The sequence below is a fragment of the Podarcis filfolensis genome, assembly GCF_964270895.1.
Source record: "Podarcis filfolensis genome assembly, chromosome: 16".
Taxonomy (NCBI): Eukaryota; Metazoa; Chordata; class Lepidosauria; order Squamata; family Lacertidae; genus Podarcis; species Podarcis filfolensis.
In genome coordinates, this window is record NC_139620.1 from 8,345,530 (window position 1) to 8,368,583 (window position 23,054).

The 23,054-nt window shown below is 49.1% G+C and overlaps 1 protein-coding gene across 33 annotated transcripts in view; it reads left to right on the forward strand.

Moving 5' to 3' along the window:
- The window catches only part of UBAP2L (ubiquitin associated protein 2 like), a 46,407-nt gene continuing 23,353 nt past the window's right edge, over positions 1–23,054 (forward strand). For 11 of the 33 annotated variants that reach the window (XM_083590998.1, XM_083591003.1, XM_083591020.1 and 8 more), the window contains exons 1-13: positions 52–162; positions 9,030–9,153; positions 10,476–10,553; positions 10,807–10,917; positions 12,462–12,630; positions 13,499–13,594; positions 14,751–14,796; positions 14,991–15,103; positions 17,288–17,362; positions 19,775–19,827; positions 19,930–20,015; positions 22,383–22,554; positions 22,708–22,951. In XM_083590998.1, coding sequence (XP_083447124.1) covers positions 9,070–9,153; positions 10,476–10,553; positions 10,807–10,917; positions 12,462–12,630; positions 13,499–13,594; positions 14,751–14,796; positions 14,991–15,103; positions 17,288–17,362; positions 19,775–19,827; positions 19,930–20,015; positions 22,383–22,554; positions 22,708–22,951 — 1,327 coding nt within the window. In that variant the 5' untranslated portion in view covers positions 52–162; positions 9,030–9,069. Of the gene's footprint in view, positions 163–275; positions 357–481; positions 643–9,029; positions 9,154–10,475; positions 10,554–10,806; positions 10,918–12,461; positions 12,631–13,498; positions 13,595–14,750; positions 14,797–14,990; positions 15,104–17,287; positions 18,997–19,070; positions 19,828–19,929; positions 20,016–22,382; positions 22,555–22,707; positions 22,952–23,054 lie in introns of those variants that run through there. The other 22 variants (XM_083591030.1, XM_083590999.1, XM_083591010.1 and 19 more) reach the window with 16 other exon arrangements.

Here is a 23,054-nt window from a genome sequence, read left to right on the forward strand (position 1 = left end):
GCCGCCGCCCGTCACGTGACGCGGGCCGAAGCCGCGCCGCGGCCCTCCCTCCAATCCCCGCGCGCGCGCGTCACGTGGTGGGGGCAGAGGGGCGGCCCCGCGGCCGCGTTGGGTTAGTTGTCAGTGTGTGTGGCGGCGGCGGAGGAGGCGGTGGAGACTCAGGTAAAGTTGGCGGCCGCGCCGGGAATTGCGCGCGGGCCCTTTAAGCGCCGGCCCCGCCCCTTCCCCCCCACCCACCACATAATAATAATAAATTCCTTCTTTAATACAGACTTATATATGTATATCTATATTTTGTGAGGGGATTTTTTTTCTTCCCCTCCCCTGGGCTTCAAAAAAGGAGCTTTCCGTGGAGGGTGAGTAGAAGGGGGAAAGTCCGGCCGGCAGGAATTGTTCCAGGAGGCGGTGGAGCTGCTGGGCCTTCCGAGGGAGGGAGGGGGCGAGGGCGGGGGAAGGGGGCGTGAGGAGGGGAGAGTTCCGGTCCCGAGCGCCACCGCGGCCTAGTCGGCCAGAGCGAAGCCGGGGACTTGCGTAGCGCGCCAGGCTGGGCCAGGGAGGGGCTGAGTCGGGCTGAACCAGGCGGGACCGATTCCCCCCCAGCTCAAACTTCTTCGAGGTCGATCCTTCCCCCACAACCTCTGGGTAGGTAAACTACTCTCCCCCCCCTTCTTCTTACTATGGTTATTACTCTCATCACTATTTTTAAAACATTCCTCCTCTTTCTCGCCCCACCTTGAGGCCCTCTGGGCTGTTTCCGCTTCCAGAGAGCTCCGCGGACCGGGGAAAAGAGAGAGAGGAGTCTTTCTTTCCAACTCTCTCCTCCCCCCCCCCCAACCACCACTCTAAATCCTTTACCGCAAACACAACCCCACCCTTGACTGCAAGCTGATCCTTCTTCCCGGACAACCAGGCCTGGGGGGAGCTTCCTGCGATCGAGGTGGGGGAGACTTTTCTTTTCCTCTCTAGAAAGCCGGATCCATTGTTCCTTCCCCCCAGGACCGCTTGTTTCTGTTTCTTTCTCTCCCCCCCCCCCCCCGCCAAGGTGTAAAAAGCTGGTAAATCTGGCTGGTGGCTGTGAGAGTTAGACGACTTCTCTTTTCTGTCCCCACCGCCCGCAGATCTGTAAACATTCCCCAAGTAGCCCTTAAAAACCTGCACGTGGAAACGATTTAAGAATAAAAAAGTCAGGGGAGGAGAGAAAGTTCCCCAGTCTCCTCTTTCTTCTTTCTTTTTTTTGTGCGGGGGGGGGGAGAGAGAAACAACAGCTTGTGCCAAGTTTGCAGCAGCAGCAGCGTTCTGTTTCCGAGTAACTCTGAAGCTAGGTTGGGCTCTTTCTAGCTGCAGTCCTTTGGGCGCTGAAGTAAAGAGGTAAACTCCATTGTACAAAGCGGGACTACGGCGGATGATTCTTATCAGTGGCTACAAGTCATCATGGTTATATATTTCGTCCCATATCAAAGGCCTCTGAATGTTGGTTTCCTGAGGACCGGTGCTGCTAAAACTTAAGAAGATGAGTCTCATTTGTAGCTACAAATCATCATAGCTCTGTTATGTCCTCCCTTATCAAAGGCCTCTGAATACCAGTTTCCTAAGGATCAATGCTCCTGTGCTGATGCCCATCTTGTAGGCTTCTCAGAAGTGTTTAGTTGCCACTTTGAGAACAAGATGCAGATGGGCCTTTTTCCAGATCTTGCAAGACTCTTCGCACCTTATTACTTTGTAAGTTTGAGCTGCTAGTGCATCCCTTCTTATAAAGTTACCTCATGCAAGTGGTACTTAACTTCTGAATAAACTGTTAACTGGCTATAAAACTCCCCCCTTTATTATGCTAAATAATTTTCTGGACTGTTCCTTAAACTCCTAGCTGCGTCCTTGGATTTTAAAAATATTTTTGGATACTGCCCTTCCTTTAAAGAATTCAGGATGTTGCCCTCCCCTTTATATGGGAGGGTTACCTTCCTCTATCTAACCCTCACTGTTTTTGCTTGAGGATGAAACAGCATAACTGGCCTTGGTGAACATTGTGACCGAACAGTGTTTCGAATCCAGGTGTCCGAAGCCTGTGTTGCACTGCTGCTGAACTTCCTTGTCAGATTACTCTTGCACCTTTGTCTAGGACACTTTGCGAAGACCTCTGGTGCCAGGCAGACAGATGGGGCACTGAAAGAACCAGGATTCCCTTGGTGCCGGAAGCTTTCAATCCAAAGGGTGTGGTGTTTACGAAAAGAGACTTCAAATACTGCAGAGCTTCTTCTTGTCCTGCCTTTAAAAGCTAACTACCACCATTCTCCTGAGGATTCTGTCGCTCAGTGGGGTTTGCGTAATGGTGTTTCTGCTTGTATTGCAGGACAGCTAGCTCATTTTTCCTCAAACCTTGGGAGTTTGTGTTGATCTCCGTCACTCTTCTCTCTTCAGTGTCCCCTCCGGCCAGGCCATCTGCTCCAAGTCACCAGTACCATTTCTAGGGCCTCCACTTTCCACATGGCAATTTCAGTTGAGATTTGGTGCCTTTGAGAAAGCTGACTGCCTGCAGCTCCATGGCTAGTCCTTGCTTCTGCCTCCCATCCTTCGAACGGCCCTCTTTTTGTGCCAGAGAACTTGCATCAGTACAGCACAAAAACTCTTGCTTCTGTTGTTCTTGCTATTCAGCATCTTCTCTTCTGCCTGGCTTCTTCAACCTAAGTTCTTGCTTTTCAGAAAGTGATTCTTAATAACGTACATTGCAATCCTAACCATACCTACTTTGAGGTCAATGAGGCTTGCTCCCAGGTAAGTGGGTTTAAGTTTGCAGCTTCTGTGCTTTTAAAAGATAGTAGATGGAACAGTTTAATCCTTGGAGCAATCCCTCTATAACCTAGGCTGCTGTTAATTTTTGTCTCACAGACAAGGAACAGAACCAGTGAGTGGCTGCTTTGTTGCTTATTTATTTGTTTCTCCTTTCTGAGGCTTGGGATTTGTGCAAATATTCCTTTTCCCTCCTTTGCTCTTTAGAACAAGTTGTTGGACTTCAGCTCCCATCAGCCTCAGCATGCCCAATGGTTGAGGGATGATGGGAATTGCAGTCTAGCAACCTCTGCAGGGCCAAAGGTTCCCCATCCATGCTTTAGGAGTTTAAGGGCTCAGGCATCACACAACGAAAGTCAACACTTTTGCCATTATGTCTCTCCTAAGGCGGTTCTTGTAACTAACCAAAATAATACTCTAAACTTTTTCATCTTGAGAAAATAGAGTCCAGCAGATAAGATCCTTTTTAGGTGTTATTACTACCACTACTACTAATGAAAAAATCACATTTACAACTATATATATCTATATCTCTATATATATAGATATATAGATACACACACACACACACACACACACACTTCTACGGACACAAAACAAGTTTCAGGGTGAAGGTGTATAGCTTTTTAGTAAAGTGTGTTTGCATTGTGATCTCCTATGCAATCCAGTCCTATGACTCCGAACCACATCACTTACTTCAGTGGGGTAACTCACAGAAAACTGCACCCTTAGGTACAAAAAAAATGTTTTACTAAAGGCAAAGTTGCTTTGGTTTTTGTGTGTACCTGTGTTTTTCCATCTATGGCTGTGAAGTTCGCCTGCTTGGGTTGCCAGAAGCATAAACACCCTGTCAGGATTGCTGGCCTTTCCAGTATCTAGTCTTTCCAGCAAAGAATAACCATCTTTCTTGTTGCTTTGTTCTTAGAACCTAGGAGTCTCAGAAGATGCTTTGTGGGACCAGATCTCTTCTTTGACATGGGGTATTCATCACTAAAGGGTCTGTCAGACCCATGGCAGCCTTTCCTTCAAACTTATAAAAAGAAGACTGCATATTGCTCTGGGAGACCTTGTTTGGAACACAGAAAGCTACTCAGTCCATTAGTCCAGCTAGCTCAGTATTGTCTCCACATTGGGTAGCAGTAGCTCTCTGTAGTTTCCAACAGGGGTCTCCTGACCCTACCTGGGATTAAACCTGGGGTCTTCTGCACGAAAAGGATGTGAAGCAGGGCTTTGAGGCATCTGAGGAACTTTTTCTTAGTGTAATGATTAAGCATTCAAGCTATGAGCTGAACATCAGCAGTGCTCTTGATTATCTTTGATATTATGGCGTGTCAGATATTTAGGAATAAATTTCCATTGGGAGAGCAACACTGCCTTATCAATTCGTACTGAATAGTAATAACGGGAATCCTAGCACTGACCAATCTCACTAATTATATTAAAGATGGTTGAAGGCTTTGAGTATTGTATAAATATTGTTTCTAATGCTTAATTTTCCTGAGTGAACTGAAACCAACAGCTTTTCATCCTGGCCAAACCGTGATCTCAGATAATAGCGGCTGTTCTCCTTTAAAGAAACTCATCACATCACATCCTTCATCTCTATTTTCTTTAGCTATCTATATCAGTATTTTCAGGCTTTCCCCTGCACACAACTTATCTGGACCTTTCTGTGTTCTTTCTGAGTTTCTTTTCTCTCTGCAAAATCTTCTCCAGCTTATCAGTGAGTTTCCGCGGTGTCCAGTCTGGTGTGATTACGCTGTTTAACTCTTATTCTTGATGGTGCAGTGATCTGTAGGGACTGAGAAATCTAGTTGGATTCTCTCCAAATTCCCAGCTGTGGGTACTGAGGGCACATGGATAGACCCCTCTAAGCCCCCAGACCTGTGTGGGAATGAAACCTCTTGTATGAAAGCAATGGACAACTATAGATTTCTGTCATTGACTCAAAGGCCTACTCACGTATAAACAGGAAGTTTATTCCACCCACGAGATGGAAGCCGCTGGCCTTGTAATACAGGAAGTGCACTGAGGCTCCTTTTTATGCCAACTCAGGGAGGTGTTTATGGTCAGGACCTGAGCATAAATAGCCCCACAGTGCGTCCCTTGGAAGGCCTTGTAATTTGTAGGGACCGAAAAGGAGTGTAGGGGAAGAGAGCCACCTCAATGTCATCTGAGTATTTTGAAGCTGCATTATACATTAACTAAGTGCATTAATTTGTAGGATTCAGCACAGTAGAATTTGATGAAGGCTGCTGCTTTGGACAACTTTAGAAGGGGATGAGACAGATTGATGGAAGAGGGAGAGGCCTATTAGCCATGATGGCTAATTTGGAATATGTCTGTCTCTGGATCCCTGTTGCGCTCACTTTTCTGTCGTGTTTTTGTGGCTGTCTTGGGACATATCTGTCTGGTTATGTGGAGTAGGCTGCTGGAATGGATGCTAGACATTTGCTGAGATCCATCAGGGCTGCTCTGACTGGCAGCAGCTCCCCAAGGTCTTGGGCAGTGACGTCGTTCCCAACCTTTTTGGAAAGGTCTAAAAATAAAACACTGTTATGGCATATTGCATGCGGAACAGGTTCATGCTAATTGTTCTTAATGTTCTCCCATCTTTGTTTTTTCAAAAAGAAAATTCAAGTAAAACAGACTCTGAACTACAAAAGCCAGCTTATTTTAACACAAACCATGACTACAGGCTGCTGGGCTTAAGAGTTTTGTCTTCAGCAAGGTTTTCGACTTTGTTGAAGCTGTGAAGATTTGGAGGGGGGGGGCACTCTGTCCTGAAGCCACCCTGCAGAACTGAGGGTTAAAAGTCTGTGTTCTGTATGCAGAGCTGCTTAGCTCACTGCTGAAAAGCAGTTGTTGAGCTGCAGCCTGACCTCACTTCACTGAGTTATGGCTTTTCCTCCCAGCAAGGGAAGTTGCCATATCTCGAGTCAGACCATTGGTTCATTTAGCTCAGAATAGTCTGTTCTTGACTGGTAGCAACTCTCCAGGGTCTCGGTCAGAGAGGGGTCTTTACCAAGATATTTTACTGTTCGAGGCAAAGACAGGGTGGTGCAAAACCCTCCCTTTTCCGTGTATAAAACCCACATGGAGTAGCAGCGGAGTCTTTCGTCTGTCTACCACACTTAAGGGCAGCAGGTCTCCAAGGCCTTCCCTGCCTGCTGCCTGACTTCCTCTAACAGACAAGCTCAGTGCTAGAAATTAGCCAGGCGCCAGGTGCGTTTTGCGACTGGTGCGGGTCCAATTGCAACCACATGGAGGTCTCTGGGTGCTGGGTTAGCAACTGATATCTCCATCTGGCTGGCCCCTCCAGCTTTTCTTAATCAGGTAAGCAGAAGGGCTTAATTGCTGCATTTATATCCCACCCTTTTCTCCAAGGAGTTCATGGTTCACCTCCCCCTCCTCAGTTAATCCCTACAACGGCCCTGTGAGGTAGGTTAAGAGGTTGCAACTGACTCAAGGTCACCCAGTGAGCTTCATGGCTGAGTGGAGATTGAACCCTGATCTCCAAAGTACTAGTCCAACACTCTAACCACTACACTACACTGCCTTCCTAGAGTCCTTCTGCTACGCGGCAGCTCTATAAATTAAGTAGGTAAATAAATGTGGGGAAAGCAAAATGTCACTTGCAAAAGGAACGGAAATTTGTTATAATCTGGATTGTTTTATTTGATGTTTTAATGTGTTGTCAAATGTTGCTTTGACTTTTTTCTTAAGGATCTAGAATGGTATAGAAATGAAAATAAAAATAACAACAACAACAAATCTAGACATGCCATTGTGGTGACCGCAACCTAGGTTTAATCGCCATTTGGCAATTAGCTTATATATCTGAGTTTGGTCAGGCTGGCTCTACCTGCTACCCGGGATCCTTAAACCTTGTTTGCTGGGGACTGAACCAAAGACCTTCTGTGTGTGCAAAGCACGTATGTGCTCTGCAGCTTGTCTTGTGTCCAGCAGCAAACAAACTGTTCATGTGGGGCAAGCAGGTCATAATGCTTGGTCCTCAGTTGCCTGTGGCTGTAGTTCATCCATGAGATAAGAGTGTACAGGGAGCACTGACCTGCCAATGGGAGTTTTTGTCTCTTGTTCCAGACCACTTTGTAACTTTGTCTGCCACTCCTGTGCTCAGGTGCCCCCAGCGTGTACCACTAAGGATCCCGAGAGTCGCATGGGCCGCTTGCCCACAACTCCCATCGCTTGGGAATAATTGCTGTGTTTTTGTGGTCATTCTGCATGTAGATGCCAGAATTCCCTAAGGAAAAGTGGGTAGTTGTTGGAGAAAGCCTATTTTTCAAGCATGCTTTCCTTTCTGGTGGCCCCATAGAACGTTGTTCTCACATTGGTGTGAGAGAAATGGTTTCCTTCTCTCTCTCTCCTGCTCTCCCGCAATCTCTGTTGGAAGCACAGTCCCCCTATTGCAGGGATGGAAAACCTCAATCCTGGAGCATGGATGTGGCCCTTGGGACTCTTCCAAGACTGTGCCACTGCTCTGCACCCTGTTCAAGGGATTTTCCCTGATTGGAATGTACCATTTAACTGTGGCAATGCTTCTTGCCTAGCTGAATATAGAACGGTGTGTAGAAATCTTTGGTTCTTGTGTGTCTGGACTGTCACCTACAGTATAACGCTTTTGGCCCTCCAGAGGTTGTTAGACTTCGGTTCTCATCAGCCCCAGTCAGTACACCTGTGGTTAGGGAATTGTAATTCAGTAGCATCTAGGGGTCAAAATGTCTCCCCTTCCCTGATATAATGTTAACAGTTGCATGTGTTGCTCTGCCCATACCTTCCTCTGGCCCTGCACATGTGGCCCCTGGAAGGTTGTCTGTGAGGGAATGTGGCCCTTGAACTGCAAAAGTTTCCTTGCCTTCATCCGTACTGCAAGAAAAAAATACCAATATTTAGTTCTGTTGTTTCTGTTCCCCTGCAATCACCTAGTACAAAATCTGGCCGTGCTTCAGCCCATGGAGTACCAGGGCCTCTTTACTCTCCCAAGCATTTTTTTTGGAAACAGGAGGAAGGGGAGACTGATGAAAAACACTGTCCCCCCCACTGGCCACAGTGTCTTGTTAACTCATGGGGGGCAAACCCATCGTTTAGTTGGATTTCTTTGTATCTGATTTGGTAAGCATTGGCCACTGTGAGTAACAGCCTACTAACGAACTTAGGAAGTCAGGTCATTAGCTCATCCAGATCAGTACTGTCTACACTGACAGGCAGCAGCTCTCCAGGGTTTCAGGCAAGGGAGCCTTTTCCCAGCATGACCTGGGGATCGAAGCTGGTGCCTCTGAGCTGTGGTCCTCCTCTCAAACTTATTAGGTGTGGGTTTTATGAAATGTATGCTGTATTTGATCCTTTGCATTTGTAGGCCTTCTTGGTTAAATGCATCTACCAGGGTGCAAATTTCCAGAGTTTTTGTGCCACTGTTTTTAGGCAGGGCTGCGCAGATTTATGCCGCTTTATAAAGCTTGGCTTCATTCTTGTTGAAAACTGGTGTGGTCTTGGGGCCAGAATCTGAGCCCGAGGACAAGGAAAGACCCTGCTTCAACCTCTGATCTTGCGAAGACGACTCCCTGGTTACCAGCTCTGAGGGTTGCTGGATGCAGCTCAGCTGGAGAATGTCGCTGCCCTGCTCTGAGATGCCAACTTGTCGAAGTTCCCTTTTTCTTTTCTTTTTTTGTTGCAACACCAACCTGTAACTTTCCATTGGTCATGGAAACTTTCCTTGAGGAGATGGGTTTTATCAAAGGCTTTTCAGCCAAAGCTGAGAACAAGCTTGGAACTCTCCCCTTTGAGAATTGGCGTGAGTCTGAGGGATTTGAGGAGTGGACTCTGCACCTGGGACATGCGAGTCCGCGCAAGCTGATGGATTTAAGAAGGCAATTTGTACCAGGACGTGGGGCAGAACTGGGAGAAAGAATGCTTGACCCCTTGACTTAAGGCAGGGGTGGCCAACTCCCAAGAGGCTGTGATCTACTCACAGAGTTAAAAACTGGCAATGATCTGGCAGTTCGGGCCAAAGTTGTTGAGCTTCTTTGGGGGGAGCCAGTGATCTGCCACTGGATGTGATCTACCGGTAGATCATGATCTACCTGTTGGACATGTCTGACTTAAGGGATCAGGAGTTGGTTCTTCCATGTTAATCACAAAAGGGGATGTGTTGGCAAAATGTGGCTGGGCCATCTGCTTGCTCGTTTCCTTAAAAAAAACCTTTTCTTCTTCTCTCCACTCCACAGAGTTCTACCTTGTAAATACTGTTATTTGTATATACTGTAAATGATGACATCGGTGGGCACTAACCGAGCCCGGGGAAGCTGGGAGCAGACGCAGAACCAGGCACAGCACAAACAGAGGCCACAGGTGAGGGCGGAGCAGGCCAGGGTGTCCATGGAAACCAGTTGGCTTTGGGAGGGGAGGAGTCCTCTTGGCTCCCTCACCTTTCTCCCCCCCCCCCCCCCCCGTTGTGACTAAGAGCACGCTGGCCTAACGACTTTCCCACGAGACAAAGGAAAACCCCTCCGCACCCTTTCGGGCTGCTCTTAGCTTGCATGCTTAGGAGCTGAGGCAAAGTTCTGGCTTTGTGGGCAAACACAGGAAGAATTGGAAGGAGAAGGGAAGACCCTTCTACCTTTTTAAAGAGAAAACAGTGTTCAAACTTTCTTGATACGTGTGGCAGGTGAAATGACTAATTTCCCGGCCACTGACGCTGAACCTGTTGGGATATCTGGATAAAACATCTGGTTGCCTGGGCAGTGAAAAGCTCTTGAAACCTCCCCCATTGATAAGCCCAACCAGTTGCCTATCATTCATTTTTATTACAGTTTTCAAACATTTGGGTTTTTTTCAAAGAGGGGAAGAGAGATTGCAAAAGGGGACAATATCTTATCCTTTCTGTTCCAGAACCTCTGGTTTTCCATTAATCTGCATTCCATGGAAGCATGTTGTGCTATTGATATGTATAAGAAATAGAAAATTAATACCAGATTAATGAGAGGTGAACATAGAGGAGTTGAGCTCTTACGTTGATAACCACAACAAGCCTTTATCCTTGTTTAACAGAGATCAGAACAGACATGATGAGAGAAAATTTAAATACATCTCATCCCTACTTTAGACTGCACTCTGGATCCTCACCCTTAACTGAGGACTAAAACCTCTCAGTCTTGGTCCCAGCGTGTTAGTCTCCATGTTAGTCATGTACTCAGCTTCTTAGCCAAAAAGCAGAGCAGCTTACACAAACCAGTCCCTGCTCCTTGGGTTTACAATCTCTTAAGACAAGGGTTAGGGAGAGAAGAAGCAAGCTCGGGTGCAAATTCTTAAAGTTACAGTTTTGAATAACGTAGTTATATAGTTGTGTCTGTATGAGAAAATTCCTCCCTATCAGCTCTGAGCAGGTGATTAATATCTAAGCCAGTAGGGCAGGGCTTTACGCAGCTCTTCCCTCGTAACTTCATGGTGGGAGCTTTGTGGCTTTGCCCTCCTCCCTCGCTGCTGTCTGTGGCTGCCTGGCCTTGGAAGTACCCAATTCAGATCTGAGGGCAGAGCGAATGGCAGTGTCCAGCTCATTCTTTACTCAGGCAGCTTCCCTGTTCCTGGCCAGACGCCCCACTTACAGGGCTAACCTGTTGTCTTTCTGCCGTGTTTCATTCTAACACTTCCACCTCTGGCCCCTGTCTCCACAGGCCACTGCAGAGCAAATCCGACTTGCACAGATGATATCCGACCACAACGATGCTGACTTTGAGGAGAAAGTGAAACAAGTAAGTTTTTTGGGATGCTGGAGGACATGAGGAAAGGGGGAAACTCTCCAAGGAGAGTGTGCCTTTTAACTCCTTGCCCCGCCAGCTGTCTTTGATGTCTCCTGGGAGAGAGGAACACGATGGACACACTCATGGCTGCTTTGGATAGCTTTAGGGAGGCACTCGGGTTCAGGGGTTTGAAGTCCCGTGACTGGTGACAGGTCCCAGCCGATTCGACGGGTGGCCTTATGCTGTGTTGCTTCTCCCTCGGCAGCTGATCGACATCACGGGCAAGAACCAGGATGAGTGTGTCATCGCCTTGCACGACTGCAATGGGGACGTCAACAGAGCCATCAACGTGCTGTTGGAAGGCAACCCGGACACGGTAAATCTGTGGCTTTGCAGACTCGGTTAGCAGAGTGGCGTTGCGGGTTGCAAAGGCCTTTTTTTATTCTCTGTTGGGCAAAGGGAGTAGCATTGTGGAGGGGAGAAGGGCAGCCCATGTATAGACCCCATGTCTCAGAAGATGAGGCAGTTCACAGTCTACTATCTGTGCTAGACTACAATTCCCATCATCCCTCATAACTGGCTGTGTTGGCTGCAGCTGATGGGAGTTTGAAAGGAGAGAGAGAGAGAGAGAGAGAGAGAGAGACAGACCCAGGAAAAAAGCTGACAGAGTGAGGCAGATCTGCAGAGGGCAGATTTTGAAAAGTCAGGTCATGGGGCACTATGAAATCTGTGTAGTATTCTGTGGTTTAAATTTAAGTTGTGGGTCTAAGGCAGGCAGGGAGAACAGCAGCCCGAGGGGCTGCATGCCTCACTCCAGGCCTCTCAGCTTAGCCCAGGGGTCAGCAAACTTTTTCAGCAGGGGGCTGGTCCACTGTCCCTCAGACCTTGTGGGGGGCCGGAATATTTTTTTGGGGGGGGGGTCAACGAATTCCTATGCCCCACAAATAACCCAGAAATGCATTTTAAATAAAAGCACACATTCTACTTATGTAAAAACACGCTGATTTCTGGACTGTCTGCTGGCCGGATTTAGAAGGCGATTGGGCTGGATCCGGCCCCCAGGCCTTAGTTTCCCTACCCATGGCTTAGCCCTTGGAGCACTTCCCAGGCCACACCGCTCCCTAGCCCTGCTTGGCATCCCAAGCATTTGTGGGTGGCTGGAATGTGTCCTTGAGCTCTGATAATGCCTCTCATCTGTATGTGTTTGTACTTTTTTGCGCACCCACTTTTGCCTCACCGCTGGCATGTGGCCCTTGGAAGGTTCCCCAGGCGGAAATGCAGCCCTTGGGAGACCTGAGAAGACTGAGGATGACTCACCTGTTCATCGGCCCAGGCCCAGATCTTGCGGTTCTCCTCTCCTGACATTCATGGCCCCCTCTGCATACTGCTTCTAGTTGGCAAAATATTCTGCTGCCTTCACTCCAGTGTTGATTCCTTCTATGAATTCTCATTTTAGAAATGTGAAAAAATGAAACCTGGTTGATGCAGTTATGCTTTCTGCCCCCCTCCCTCTCAAAAAATGTCCAGAACTGAACTGGAATTTTAACTCTAGTTGATATTTTGCAGGCTTTTCTTTCTTTTTTTCCAATGAAATTTTTATTTTCCAAAATAAAACTTTATAAACTTTTAAAAACAATAACCGGGTACAAGTCTAGTTCTACAATACCATCTTTGCAACTAATCTAAAATGTACAAACACACCCGGTACACTGTTTTATAAGGGTCAGCACAAGTATATCCACATCTCTCCTGTACGGTGCTTTTTGAAAAATATTTTTTGAAAAAGAATATTGGTTTTTTATAAAACGACCGTGACCAACTTCAATGAAACCTGTATAATGTTTCTTGCATGCATCTGTGAAATTGAACGTGTGTTACATGCATGGGGAGTGGGAATAAATCTTGCCTCTCCCTTCGCAGCACTCCTGGGAGATGGTTGGGAAGAAGAAGGGGGTTTCAGGACAGAAAGACAGCGGGCAGACGGAACCCAGCGAAGAAAGCAAAGAGAACCGAGAGAGGGAGCGGGACTTCAGCCGGCGACGAGGTGGATTGCCAAGAAGGGGCCGAGGGACGAGCCGCGGAAGAGAGTGTACGAGTCGCGACTTTGTGCGGGGTAGCTGCCGGTGTGGGGTGGGGCAATGAGACGAGAGGAAAGGTAGCAGATGGTTAAAACCTCACGGCCAGAGGTGTGCAGCGTGGGGGCAGTTATGGCTTCCCTGTCTTCCCTGTCGTACCTGGCATTGCCGTGCACGGAGCTGGAAAAATAAGTCACATTTTGAATTCCTGCTCCACACTTCCTTTATTTTTTAATAGTTAGCTCTGCTTGGGAGTCAAAAAAATGTTTCAAATATCCAGGTGTTTTGGGTAATCGGGATCCTTAGGGTTTTTCGTTTTTTAAAATTGAGACCTGTTTTATACAAATGCCGTTTCACAAGCCAACTGTGAAGATGTGTTTTGCTTGGGTGTTTGTATCTTCTTTAAAACAAACAAAAAAAGACCACCCAACACCCTTTACAACATCTGTTTCGCAACCTATGGGTTGTATTTTATTTTCATCTGAAGACCACGTATCTTCATTCCTTTAAAAGCAGATGGCTCGTTCTAAAGACCCTCAAGGGAAATTGAGGACACTGAGTCTGTAAAATTTAGACACGGGCCTATTGCAGGGCAGGGCTGGGAAAACTGGAACGGTGTGGCGTGGGTTGCTTCTCCTGCAGTAGAGGAAGGGGATCATGTGTGGATTGTCACCACCCATCTCTCCCCTGGCAAGCGGTTGAACTTCAGAGAGGGTGCACCTGGTGGGCAGGGCAAACCCTTGGATAATTCAGCTTCTGCCAGCTTTTCTGCAGGTCGCTCAAGAATCCTTAATTCATTCAGCACTGCACCCGAGCCTTGCGCCGCCCCCCCCATGCACTCAGCACACTGGAAACTTACTACTGCGGTTTTGTGTCTTCCAGTTCGGGGCCAGGAGAATGGACTGGACAGTGGCAAGACAGCCGGACCCACTGGAAGAGGCACAGAGAGAGGGCGACGAGGCCGCGGGCGAGGCAGAGGTGAGAGAGGCGGCTCAGCAGCCTGGATAGCTTTTACAAAGAGGACTGGAAATTACCATGGAGGATACTGCTGCCAGTGGCTACTTGGCACGGTGGCTGTTTACTCCCCATACTGTTGGAGGCAGGGTGTCTCTTGATAACCAGTTTCTGGGAATCAAGTGTAGAAAGTGAGACTTCCAGGCTTCCCTTGCTTAGCTTGTCCGCTTTGAGAACAGGATGGATCAGATGCACTTTTTGTAAGACCATAAAATCAGGTTAAAACCTAGGTGATTGAGGTGTATAGAATTAAGTATGGTGTGGAGGAAGTTGATCGAGAGAGGTTTTCCTCTCTTAACACTAGAATCCAGGCTCATCAAACAAACGTCGGAAGACTCAGGACAGACAAAGAATAAATAAATCCTGATTTAAAGTGCCTTTAAATCCATCCCTCCTGCTGTACGGTGGGCTGCATACCAGTAGACCCTTTCTGGCTCCTTCATAGCTATAAAGGGGGGACAGCGTATGCTACAGCAAGTCTTGGCATCGTTGGCCAACTGAGTCCTGCAGCTGCGATAGCTGACTGGCCGCCTCCGGTGATCAAACAAACAAGGTGTTTGATTCCTAATCCGACTGCACCTGAAACCAGGCAGGGGAAGCTTTTTCAGCCTGGAAGTTTCATTCCCACATAGGGAACCTTCTGGGGGCCACAGTGCCCCTCAACCCTGGCCCTCAGCCATGCCTGCTGCAGATGGTCAGAGTTGGGAGCCCAATAACTAGAGGGTCACAGGTTCTCCACGTCTAGAATATCCCATGTTCTCCCACCTTCGTTGTGGATTTGAACTCCGGCACTAGTCCAGCTCTCAGTCTCAATTTGGTACCTACAAGGTGGGTGGTTGTATCAGTAGGCTCATTTTTGTTTTGCTTTAAAGCAAGGCTGGGGGTCCTCTGTCTCTGCCCTCCAAAGTTGTTGGGGGGCTGACTTACATCATCCCCGACCAATATCATCGATGCATGATGGAAGTTGTAGTCCCATCCTTGGTTCAAAGGAGTGAAATTGGTGGGGAAAACAAGAGATGGGTGCAGATAGAAGACTTTTAAAAATCTGGTTTAGTTTACCTGGAGGTGTATCCTGGGTCCAGTAAGGTTTAAAGCTGCCTGTGTTTTTTTGTTGTTGCAGGTGGATCTGGAAGGCGGGGAGGAAGGTTTTCAGCCCAAGGCATGGGGTGAGCTTTGCAGCCTTTGTCTTAACTCTAATCTTGGGCGGGATGGGCAGAGCAAGGGAGTTTATCTGTGACCAGATGACACTCACCTGTGGCCTGGATAGGGGGAGGGAAGAGACTAAAGGGTCAAAGCAGGACAGACGTGCCCTTGAGAGGTACGCTCAAATTCCCCTTTCCTCACCCACCCTGTCTTCCAGAACTTTCAACCCCGCGGACTATGCCGAGCCCACGAGCACGGAAGAAGGCTACGGGAACAGTAACAGCAATACATGGAACAACACCGGGAGCTTTGAGCCGGACGACGGCACGAGTAAGTGAGCTGGGCGCTTTGTGCTGCCGCAGTTTGGGGCCAGAGTTCAGCTCTTGTCAGTAAAAAGGCCAACAAGTGGGTCCCCTTCAATACAGCTTGCCTTTCTTCAACATAAAGGGTTGCATTTTATCAAGTCAGCCTGTTGGTCCAGCCATCCCAGTATTGGTTGGCAACAGCGCTCTGGGTGTTGCAGGTAGACACCTTCCCCAGAGATCCCTTTATGTCAACACTGCTCAAACCTGTAGTCCCAACAACAGCTGAGAACCCAACTCGTATCATCCCTAGCTAGCAGGACCAGTGGTCAGGGATGATGGGGACTGTAGCCCAACAACAGCTGGAGACCCAAGTTTGAAAAACACTGTTTTAAATGGAGACTGTGGGTGGGGGGAGAGAACCACCATTCCCAGCACCTGCCCTGCCGCTGAGCGATGACCAGCCATGCCCCTGTGTGATTGAAGTCACCCAATTCTGCCACCTAGAGCCACTGAATCATAGGGTGGCACTGTGGGTTAAACCACAGAGCCTAGGACTTGCCGATCAGAAGGTCGGCAGTTCGAATCCCCACGACCGGGTGAGCTCCCGTTGCTCGGTCCCTGCTCCTGCCAACCTAGCAGTCCGAAAGCACATCAAAGTGCAAGTAGATAAATAGGTACTGCTCCGGCGGGAAGGTAAATGGCATTTCCGTGCGCTGCTCTGGTTCGCCAGAAGTGGCTTAGTCATGCTGGCCACATGACCCGGAAGCTGTATGCCGGCTCCCTCGGCCAATAAAGCGAGATGAGCGCCGCAACCCTAGAGTTGGCCACAACTGGACGTAATGGTCAGGGGTCCCTTTACCTTTACCTTTAGAGCCACTTAATGCCTATCCAGTTGCCCCATCATGCCTTTAAAACCAGCCATTTTACTTGTGCTTGATGCTGTAAAAAAAAATAAAAAATGGCTGGTTTTATTTCAGTTTAAAACTGCTTTGGGTCACGGTTATAATCCACTTTAAGCGCTTCTGATCCGTTTTTGTATTGCATTGGAGTTAGAGGGTGTCCCTGGCAAGTCCTAGTGTAGGGTTGGAGAGCCTGTGGCGCACCCTGCAAGCTGCTGGACTCCCAGCTCCCATCTTCCCTGAGCTTTGGCCACACTGGCCGGTGCTGATGGGAGCTGGGAGTCCCAGCATCATCTGAGTGCATCCCATCAGCTACCCCTGGTCTTTAGGGTGTGGTGGTTAACCTCCACTGGGCAGGGGTGAGTTGGGTCCGCCAGCCTATGATTTTAATGAAGGTTTCCCAAGAAAGGGAAGAAACATATTCTCCACCCACCGCTCCGTTGCACACCCTTTTCATCTCTTTCAGCAACAGCATAACTTCGGGGAACTAAAGTGTTGAATGCAGGAAGCAGCCTTGTAATGGCGTAGACCAGAGCTTCTCAAACTTGGGTCTCCAGCTGTTTTTGGACTCCCATCATCCCTAGCTAGCAGGATCAGTGGTCAGGGATGATGGGAATTGTAGCTCAAAAACAGTAGGGAGACCCAAGTTTCGGAAATCCTGCTCCATCTAGCTCAGTACTGTCTACACTGACCGGCAGGCACACACCCCCCCGGGTTTCAGGCAAAGGGGGGGCCATTCTGCCAGTCCTACCTGGAAATGCCCTTGGGGGCTGAACCTGGAACCTTGCCTCTGAGCTCTGGCCTTCCTCCATAGAAGAAAACAACAATGTCTTTCTGCTTGGGCAAAAAGACCACTTGAGGTTTTTGAGGGAAGGTTCCCTTTCCTGGGTGTGCAGTAGAAATGTAGAAGCGGGGAGAGAACTGCAGTGTCTTTAACTTTTCTCTTGGAAGTAGATCCCGCCGTTCTTTGTGTGTCCTGAGCTAAGAAAGGGGGACTGTTAAAAGTTGTCGCTGGAAGGGGACGACCCTTTTCATTGGCCCCCAAGGAGGGTTTACTTGTCCACAGTGTCTACAGAACGCACTCCTCATTTCATACTCCCATGATTAGTTTGTAGTATTAAGTATATTTTTTTAATTTTAACAATATCCACAGGTATGGTGGGCGGCAGAGTAGTCTTGGGGTGGAGAAGGGGGTGGCGGCGGCAGCAGCGGCAGAATCGCCTCGCTTTTCTCATTAGAATACAAAACCGTTTTCACTGTTTTTACCCCGTTCTTTTTTTTCTTTTTCTTTTTTTTCTGTTTCTTTTCAGGAGTTGATTACATTAGGGGAGAGGGGTCAAATTATCCCCGAAAATTTGACACTGCTCCTGGTACGAGAAATCCAGGTGCACTAATTGCCCGGGATCTCTTTATTTATAAGTTGGAATATATCTGTGGATATGTCATTGTCTCGTTCCTTCCACTCCACAACCCCTGCCCTCCTCCATCTCTTTCCATCTCGGTTTGGTTTCATTTAATGAATATGTGTACGTTCTTGCCTGTGCTTTTACTAACACTGACACCCCACCTCACCCCGCCTTCCCCACACCTCTGTGTTTTTAAGGGGAGGCGGGGTTTGGGCTTCCATGTGTTGTGTTTTTCTGTGTTTGGGGGGGTGGGGAGATGAGTTTGCTTTCCTGGCTGTTTTGATTGCACCCTCCACCGGCTGTGGCTGCCCCTGTTGTGGTTTCCCTCTCCTGGCTCTTTAAAGCTCTTGCATCTTGATTCGAAGGCCAAGTATCCTTGGGACATAAGCTCAGAATGGCCTTGTCAGTTCAGACCAAGGAGTCCATCTATATTTCTGGGTTTTTTTGGGGTGGGGACCAGCTAGGTGCCTCTGTTGGGCTCTCACAAGTGGGACTGAAGGTGACAGTCCCCCAGTATCTGGCATCCACAGATACACTGCTTCTAAACACTCCATCTAATTGGCCTTCTGAGGAGTCAATGATGAGGCAATTTCTGCTGCAACACCTTCCTCAAGATCTACAGGTGGTTCGTTTGCAGTTCCAACTTGTGGGTAGTTAACACTGGTGGGTTCTTACAATCTCCTGGTGGATTGCTGGCCAGTTGCTGGCAGGCGGCTGAGATTTCTTGCAGAGAAAGTTGGGCGAGGCCTTGGTCTGATCCTGTGAGGCCATTTCTTATGTTCGTAAGCAAGAGCGCAGACTTGGGATCACTGAAGACAGGTTAGTTGCCCCTTGACCGTGAAGAGATCCTGAGTTAATCCCCTTCTGCAGCTTCTAAAAAACTTATCAATAGCCTGACTTGCGGGTGCAGAGTGGGGGGGGGGAAATGGACTATGGAGGGGAGGCAGTCCTGCTACACAAGTCTGGTTTGCTAGCCATCCAGGGACCAACTGTGTGCAGACTTCTGCAGATTTGGTGAATGCTGACAGGGTGTTGAATCTAGCGAAGGTCTTGTGCGAGTAAAACCGCTCGAGCTGGCCCAGTGGAATTTCTCCTGGCACGCCCCCTTGTTCTACTTTTGGGGAGGGGCTGGAAGAAACCCCAGAGCAGATTGGGGAGGTGGGGGACGTGGGAGGCAGAACTCACAGCTTGCATCATCTCTGGCCCTTGGCCGTGCTGGCTGGAGTTGATGGGAGTTGGGATGCTCTGGGGGTTACGCACCTGGATTAGACTGAGAGAAAGAAAGTGTGGGATTGCTCCAAGGTCTCTCGACGAGCTTCATGCCTGAGAAACGTGGCTGGGGGCGGGGCGTGCTTCAAGTCTCCCTGGTCCAACTCCCAACTGTAGTGCCTTGCAGAGTTTTCTTTTCCCCCCAGTTTCAAGTCTTCATATCTTTTCCCTTGCACTTTTGGCTAATGGCGCTATGTGGGTTTTTTTAAAAAGCAAAAGACACCTTCAGGAGCCAGCAGAGTGTATGCATGTTTTTAAATGCCCATAGTCAATAAATGAAGATTTCAAGGAACAGGGAAGTGACCTGAACAGCAGCATGGGGGGGCAGGGGGCATTTTTATTTAGTAAAAGTAACCTTAAAACATGGGAAAGAAATGTATCTTGGCTTGATTCAGCTGTTTCTTAACCATTTACCCAGCCTGCCTCTTTGAAACGGTAAAAGATCTGCCTTCGCCTTCATAGGGCTGAAAGCAAAATTTTGCAGGGGGAGACATCTGAGCAAGTCTCTTGCAGGATGCACAAGCATCGTGTAGCATTGAGTTATTTATACGCTGCTTAGAGACTGTTGTAATTAAGCAGTTTATAAACTGCTTGAATGAATAAATTTGTGTGAACACACACGTATGCACAAACGAAACCTTCCCTTGACCATTTTGCACGGATCCTAACCCGGTGGCGGCGATCTTCTGGGAAAATTGGGCTTTTGCAGGACTTTGGGGAGGGGCAGTGGTAGGAGGAGGGTGGAAAAGATGCCACATTTGATTGCAAGAGAGCAGTGAAACTGGGCAGGGGGCATGTAGAATATCAGTAGGGCAGTCCATCACCGTTTGTTCCTAAGGGAAGAGAGTTTCAGGACGGGGTCAAGGAAGACATCTCTTTCCCCCACAGTGATTCCAGGGTCCAGCCTCTTTGCTTTGGGGTTCAGTGGGTGGGGGAGCTTGCGTGGTGTGCCCATATTTTTCCTCCTCTCCCCCCACCCCCCACCCCAAGCTTGTGTCTGTCTGGCCGAGGGGCACCAACTTGCTTAGCTGCTTGCAATGCTTCTTGAAAATCACCCCCTTTCCCTGGAAGCACCCAGGATCCGCTTGTACCAAACCCCCTCTCTGTTTTGTTCTTTGCCAGGTGCGTGGAGGACGGCGACGGAGGAATGGGGGACCGAGGACTGGAATGAGGATGTAGGTACACCCCAGCTCTTGCGTTGCTTCCCTTTCTGTGTGCGCTTTGCCTTCTCTGACTTGGGATCACCCTAACTTCCTGCCTCTCCTTTCCTTCCCCAGCTTTCAGAGACCAAGATCTTCACTGCCTCCAACGTCTCCTCTGTGCCTCTGCCTGCGGAAAATGTGACCATCACGGCTGGACAGAGGTGGTCCATTTGCGCCTGCCACAGTAGCTGGGTTTCAGTTTAGAAATGAGTTTCTTTTTGGCGGCGGGGCTGGGGGGGAGAGCAGGGGAAGAAAGCAAACAACCATTGCCGTATCCAGGATGTGGCGGACAGGCCTGTAGTCCTCCAGATGTTGCTGGACTCTCCAACTCACTTCAGCCCTGGCCGTACAGTGGTACCTCGGGTTAAGTACTTAATTCGTTCCAGAGGTCCGTACTTAACCTAAAAGTGTTCTTAACCTGAAGCACCACCTTAGCTAATGGGGCCTCCTGCTGCTGCCATGCCGCCGGAGCACAATTTCTGTACTCATCCTGAAGCAAAGTTCTTAACCTGAAGCACTATTTCTGGGTTAGCGGAGTCTGTAACCTGAAGCAAATGTAACCTGAAGCAAATGTAACCCGAGGTACCACTGTATGACCAGAGGTCAGGCAGGGCTGTGTCAGGCCACCCTGGGAAGAATTCAGAGGCGTGCTATTACAGTCCTTCCATCAACGGAAGCAGTTCTGCTTGCCAGATAGAACAATCTTACTGCTTCTCTCACCGCCCCATGTACTGTTCTGGGTTTTCTTGCTCCCGTCCCCCAAGCTGACTCCTACCAATTGTTGCTCTGGCTCCTACCAATGCAGTTCTTGAGTCCTCTCCATCTGGCCCTTGGGACTCTTCCACCCCCCCCAGATTGCACAACATCCAGAGGCACATTCCTCACCAACAGTCCTCCTTTGCGCTCTTCTTGGGAGTTTTTTGTCTGGCTGGAATGTGTCCTTGAGCTCTGATAAAGCTTTTTTTGCTTCCCAGGATGGAGGATAGAAAGAGAGGGGGGCATGTGTAAAAACTAGGCTGCTGCACAGAGGGAAAATTCACATTCCTTGCTCTGTCCACATTTGCCTCTGTGGCCCCCAGAAGGGGCTTCCCTCTGCCTGAAAAAGCAAAAAAAACCCAAACCCAACACAAAACCCACAACTTTCTCCCTGAGGTGTAAGGTCTTTTGTACCCTGGTTTCTGTGTGCGTTTGCTTCCCAAGACCATACTGTAGCATAAACTGAACATGAGCAATTTCACCGTGGATGCCAGATCAGAGACTAAAGTAGCCTCCGCCAATGGCTGGGTTAACACAGGCTGCTGGGAAATGTAGTCCAAAACATCTGGAGAGTGTCATGTTGGCACAGGCAGCATCAGATGCATTCAGCCACCTCAGCAGCCTGCTGGTATGCCCAAGATCCTCTGCCAACCCTGCCTGATTCTGCACTGGACAGTAATTCTGTACACAAGCAGATCACATAGAATTGTAGAGTTGGGAGTTGTAGATCATACGTGACAGGTGGCCATCCAACCTCTGCTAAAAAACCTCCAAGGAAGGAGACTCCGCCACCTCCCGAGAGAGAGAGCCCATTCCACTGTCGATCAGTTCTTACCGTCGGAAAGTTCTTCCTGATGTTTAGTTGGAATCTCCTTTCTTGCAACTTGAATCCATTGCTTCAGGTCATACCCTCCGGAGCAGGAGAAAACAAGGTTGCTGCCTCCTGCAAGTGACAGCCCTTGAGATATTTAAAGAGATAGCTATCATATCTCCTCCCAGTCTCCTCTTTTCCAGGCTAAACATACCCAGTTCCTTCAACTGTTCCTCATAAGGCTTGGTTTCCAGACCCTTTGTCATCTTGATTGCCCTCCTCTGCACACATTCCGGCATGTCAACATCCTTCTTAAACTGTGGTGCCCATAAGTGAACACAGAACCTCAGGTTTGGTCTGACCAGGGCAGAATAGACCAGTACTATTACCCTCCTGGATTTGCACACTATACAGTCATACTCACGTTCTTTCAGGTTACGTCCCATGGCGACCCGGAAGTACCGGAAAGGGTTACTTCCGGGTTTCGCCACTTGCGTAGATGCGCAAAATGACATCACACATGCATGCGCAGAAGCGGCGAGTCGCAATCTGCGCATGCATAGACGCACTGCTGCGGGTTGTGTTCTTTTTATGTTGCGAACGGGCCTCTGGAACGGATCCCGTTCGCAACCAGAGGTACCACTGTACTTTTGTTGATGCACCCCAGAATAGCATTGGCTTATTTTGCTGCTGTTAACTCATGCTCAGTTTGTGGTCTACTAAGACCCCTAAACCCTTTTCACATGTACTACTGGAAACCCAGGTGTGTCCCCCGTCTTACATTCATGCAGCTGGTTCCTCCTGCCCTAAGTGCAGAACCTGACATTTGATCCTATTGAAATTCATTTTGTTAGCTTTAGCCCTGGCATGGGGCATCCCTTTTGGTGCAGGAGCAGTGGTGGGCCGGCCAGGCCATTCACCCAACCCCTCACTCACGGTGACGCTTCTGCCTCCTTACTAGAATCGACCTTGCTGTGCTGCTAGGAAAGACCCCTTCTTCTCTGGAGAACGAGTCACCCAACCTGGATTCCTCACAGGCACCTGCCCTCAGCCAGCCGCTGGTGTTCAGCAATTCCAAGCAGGCTCCTATATCCCAGCCCACTTCGGGGAACACCTTCCCGCACCACGGCATGGTAAGGAAAAGGACAAGCCTCTGAACCCTGCGGTCGTGCACGTATTTAGAAGAGTTCAGCCTCCTGGTCCCCATCTGGGGCTGCTGTGTTGTTTTGCCCAGCCAAAGCCGGCATGCGCCTGCTTCAGCCGGCCTTCCCTTCCTGCCGTTTCAGGTCGGCATGCTGGGGAAGGGGTTCAGCGACGTCGGCGAGGCCAAAAGCAGCGGCGGAGGCACCGCAGTCTCTGCCTCCGCTGCCGCCACCACCACCACCGGCTCGCAGTTCCTGGAGCAGTTCAAGACCGCCCAGGCGTTGGCTCAGCTGGCGGCTCAGCATCCTCAGCCATCCGGGAGCAGCAGTGCGGCCACGTCCTGGGACAGCGGCACCACGAGCCACTCCTCGTCTCTTGTGCAGTACGGTAAGGTGGAAGGGGGCAGCTGGAGGCTGGAGGGGTCTTCTGAATGGAGAGAGTGTTGGAATGCACAGTTCACTGTTACAGCCCTGGCAGGGCTACACCCAAT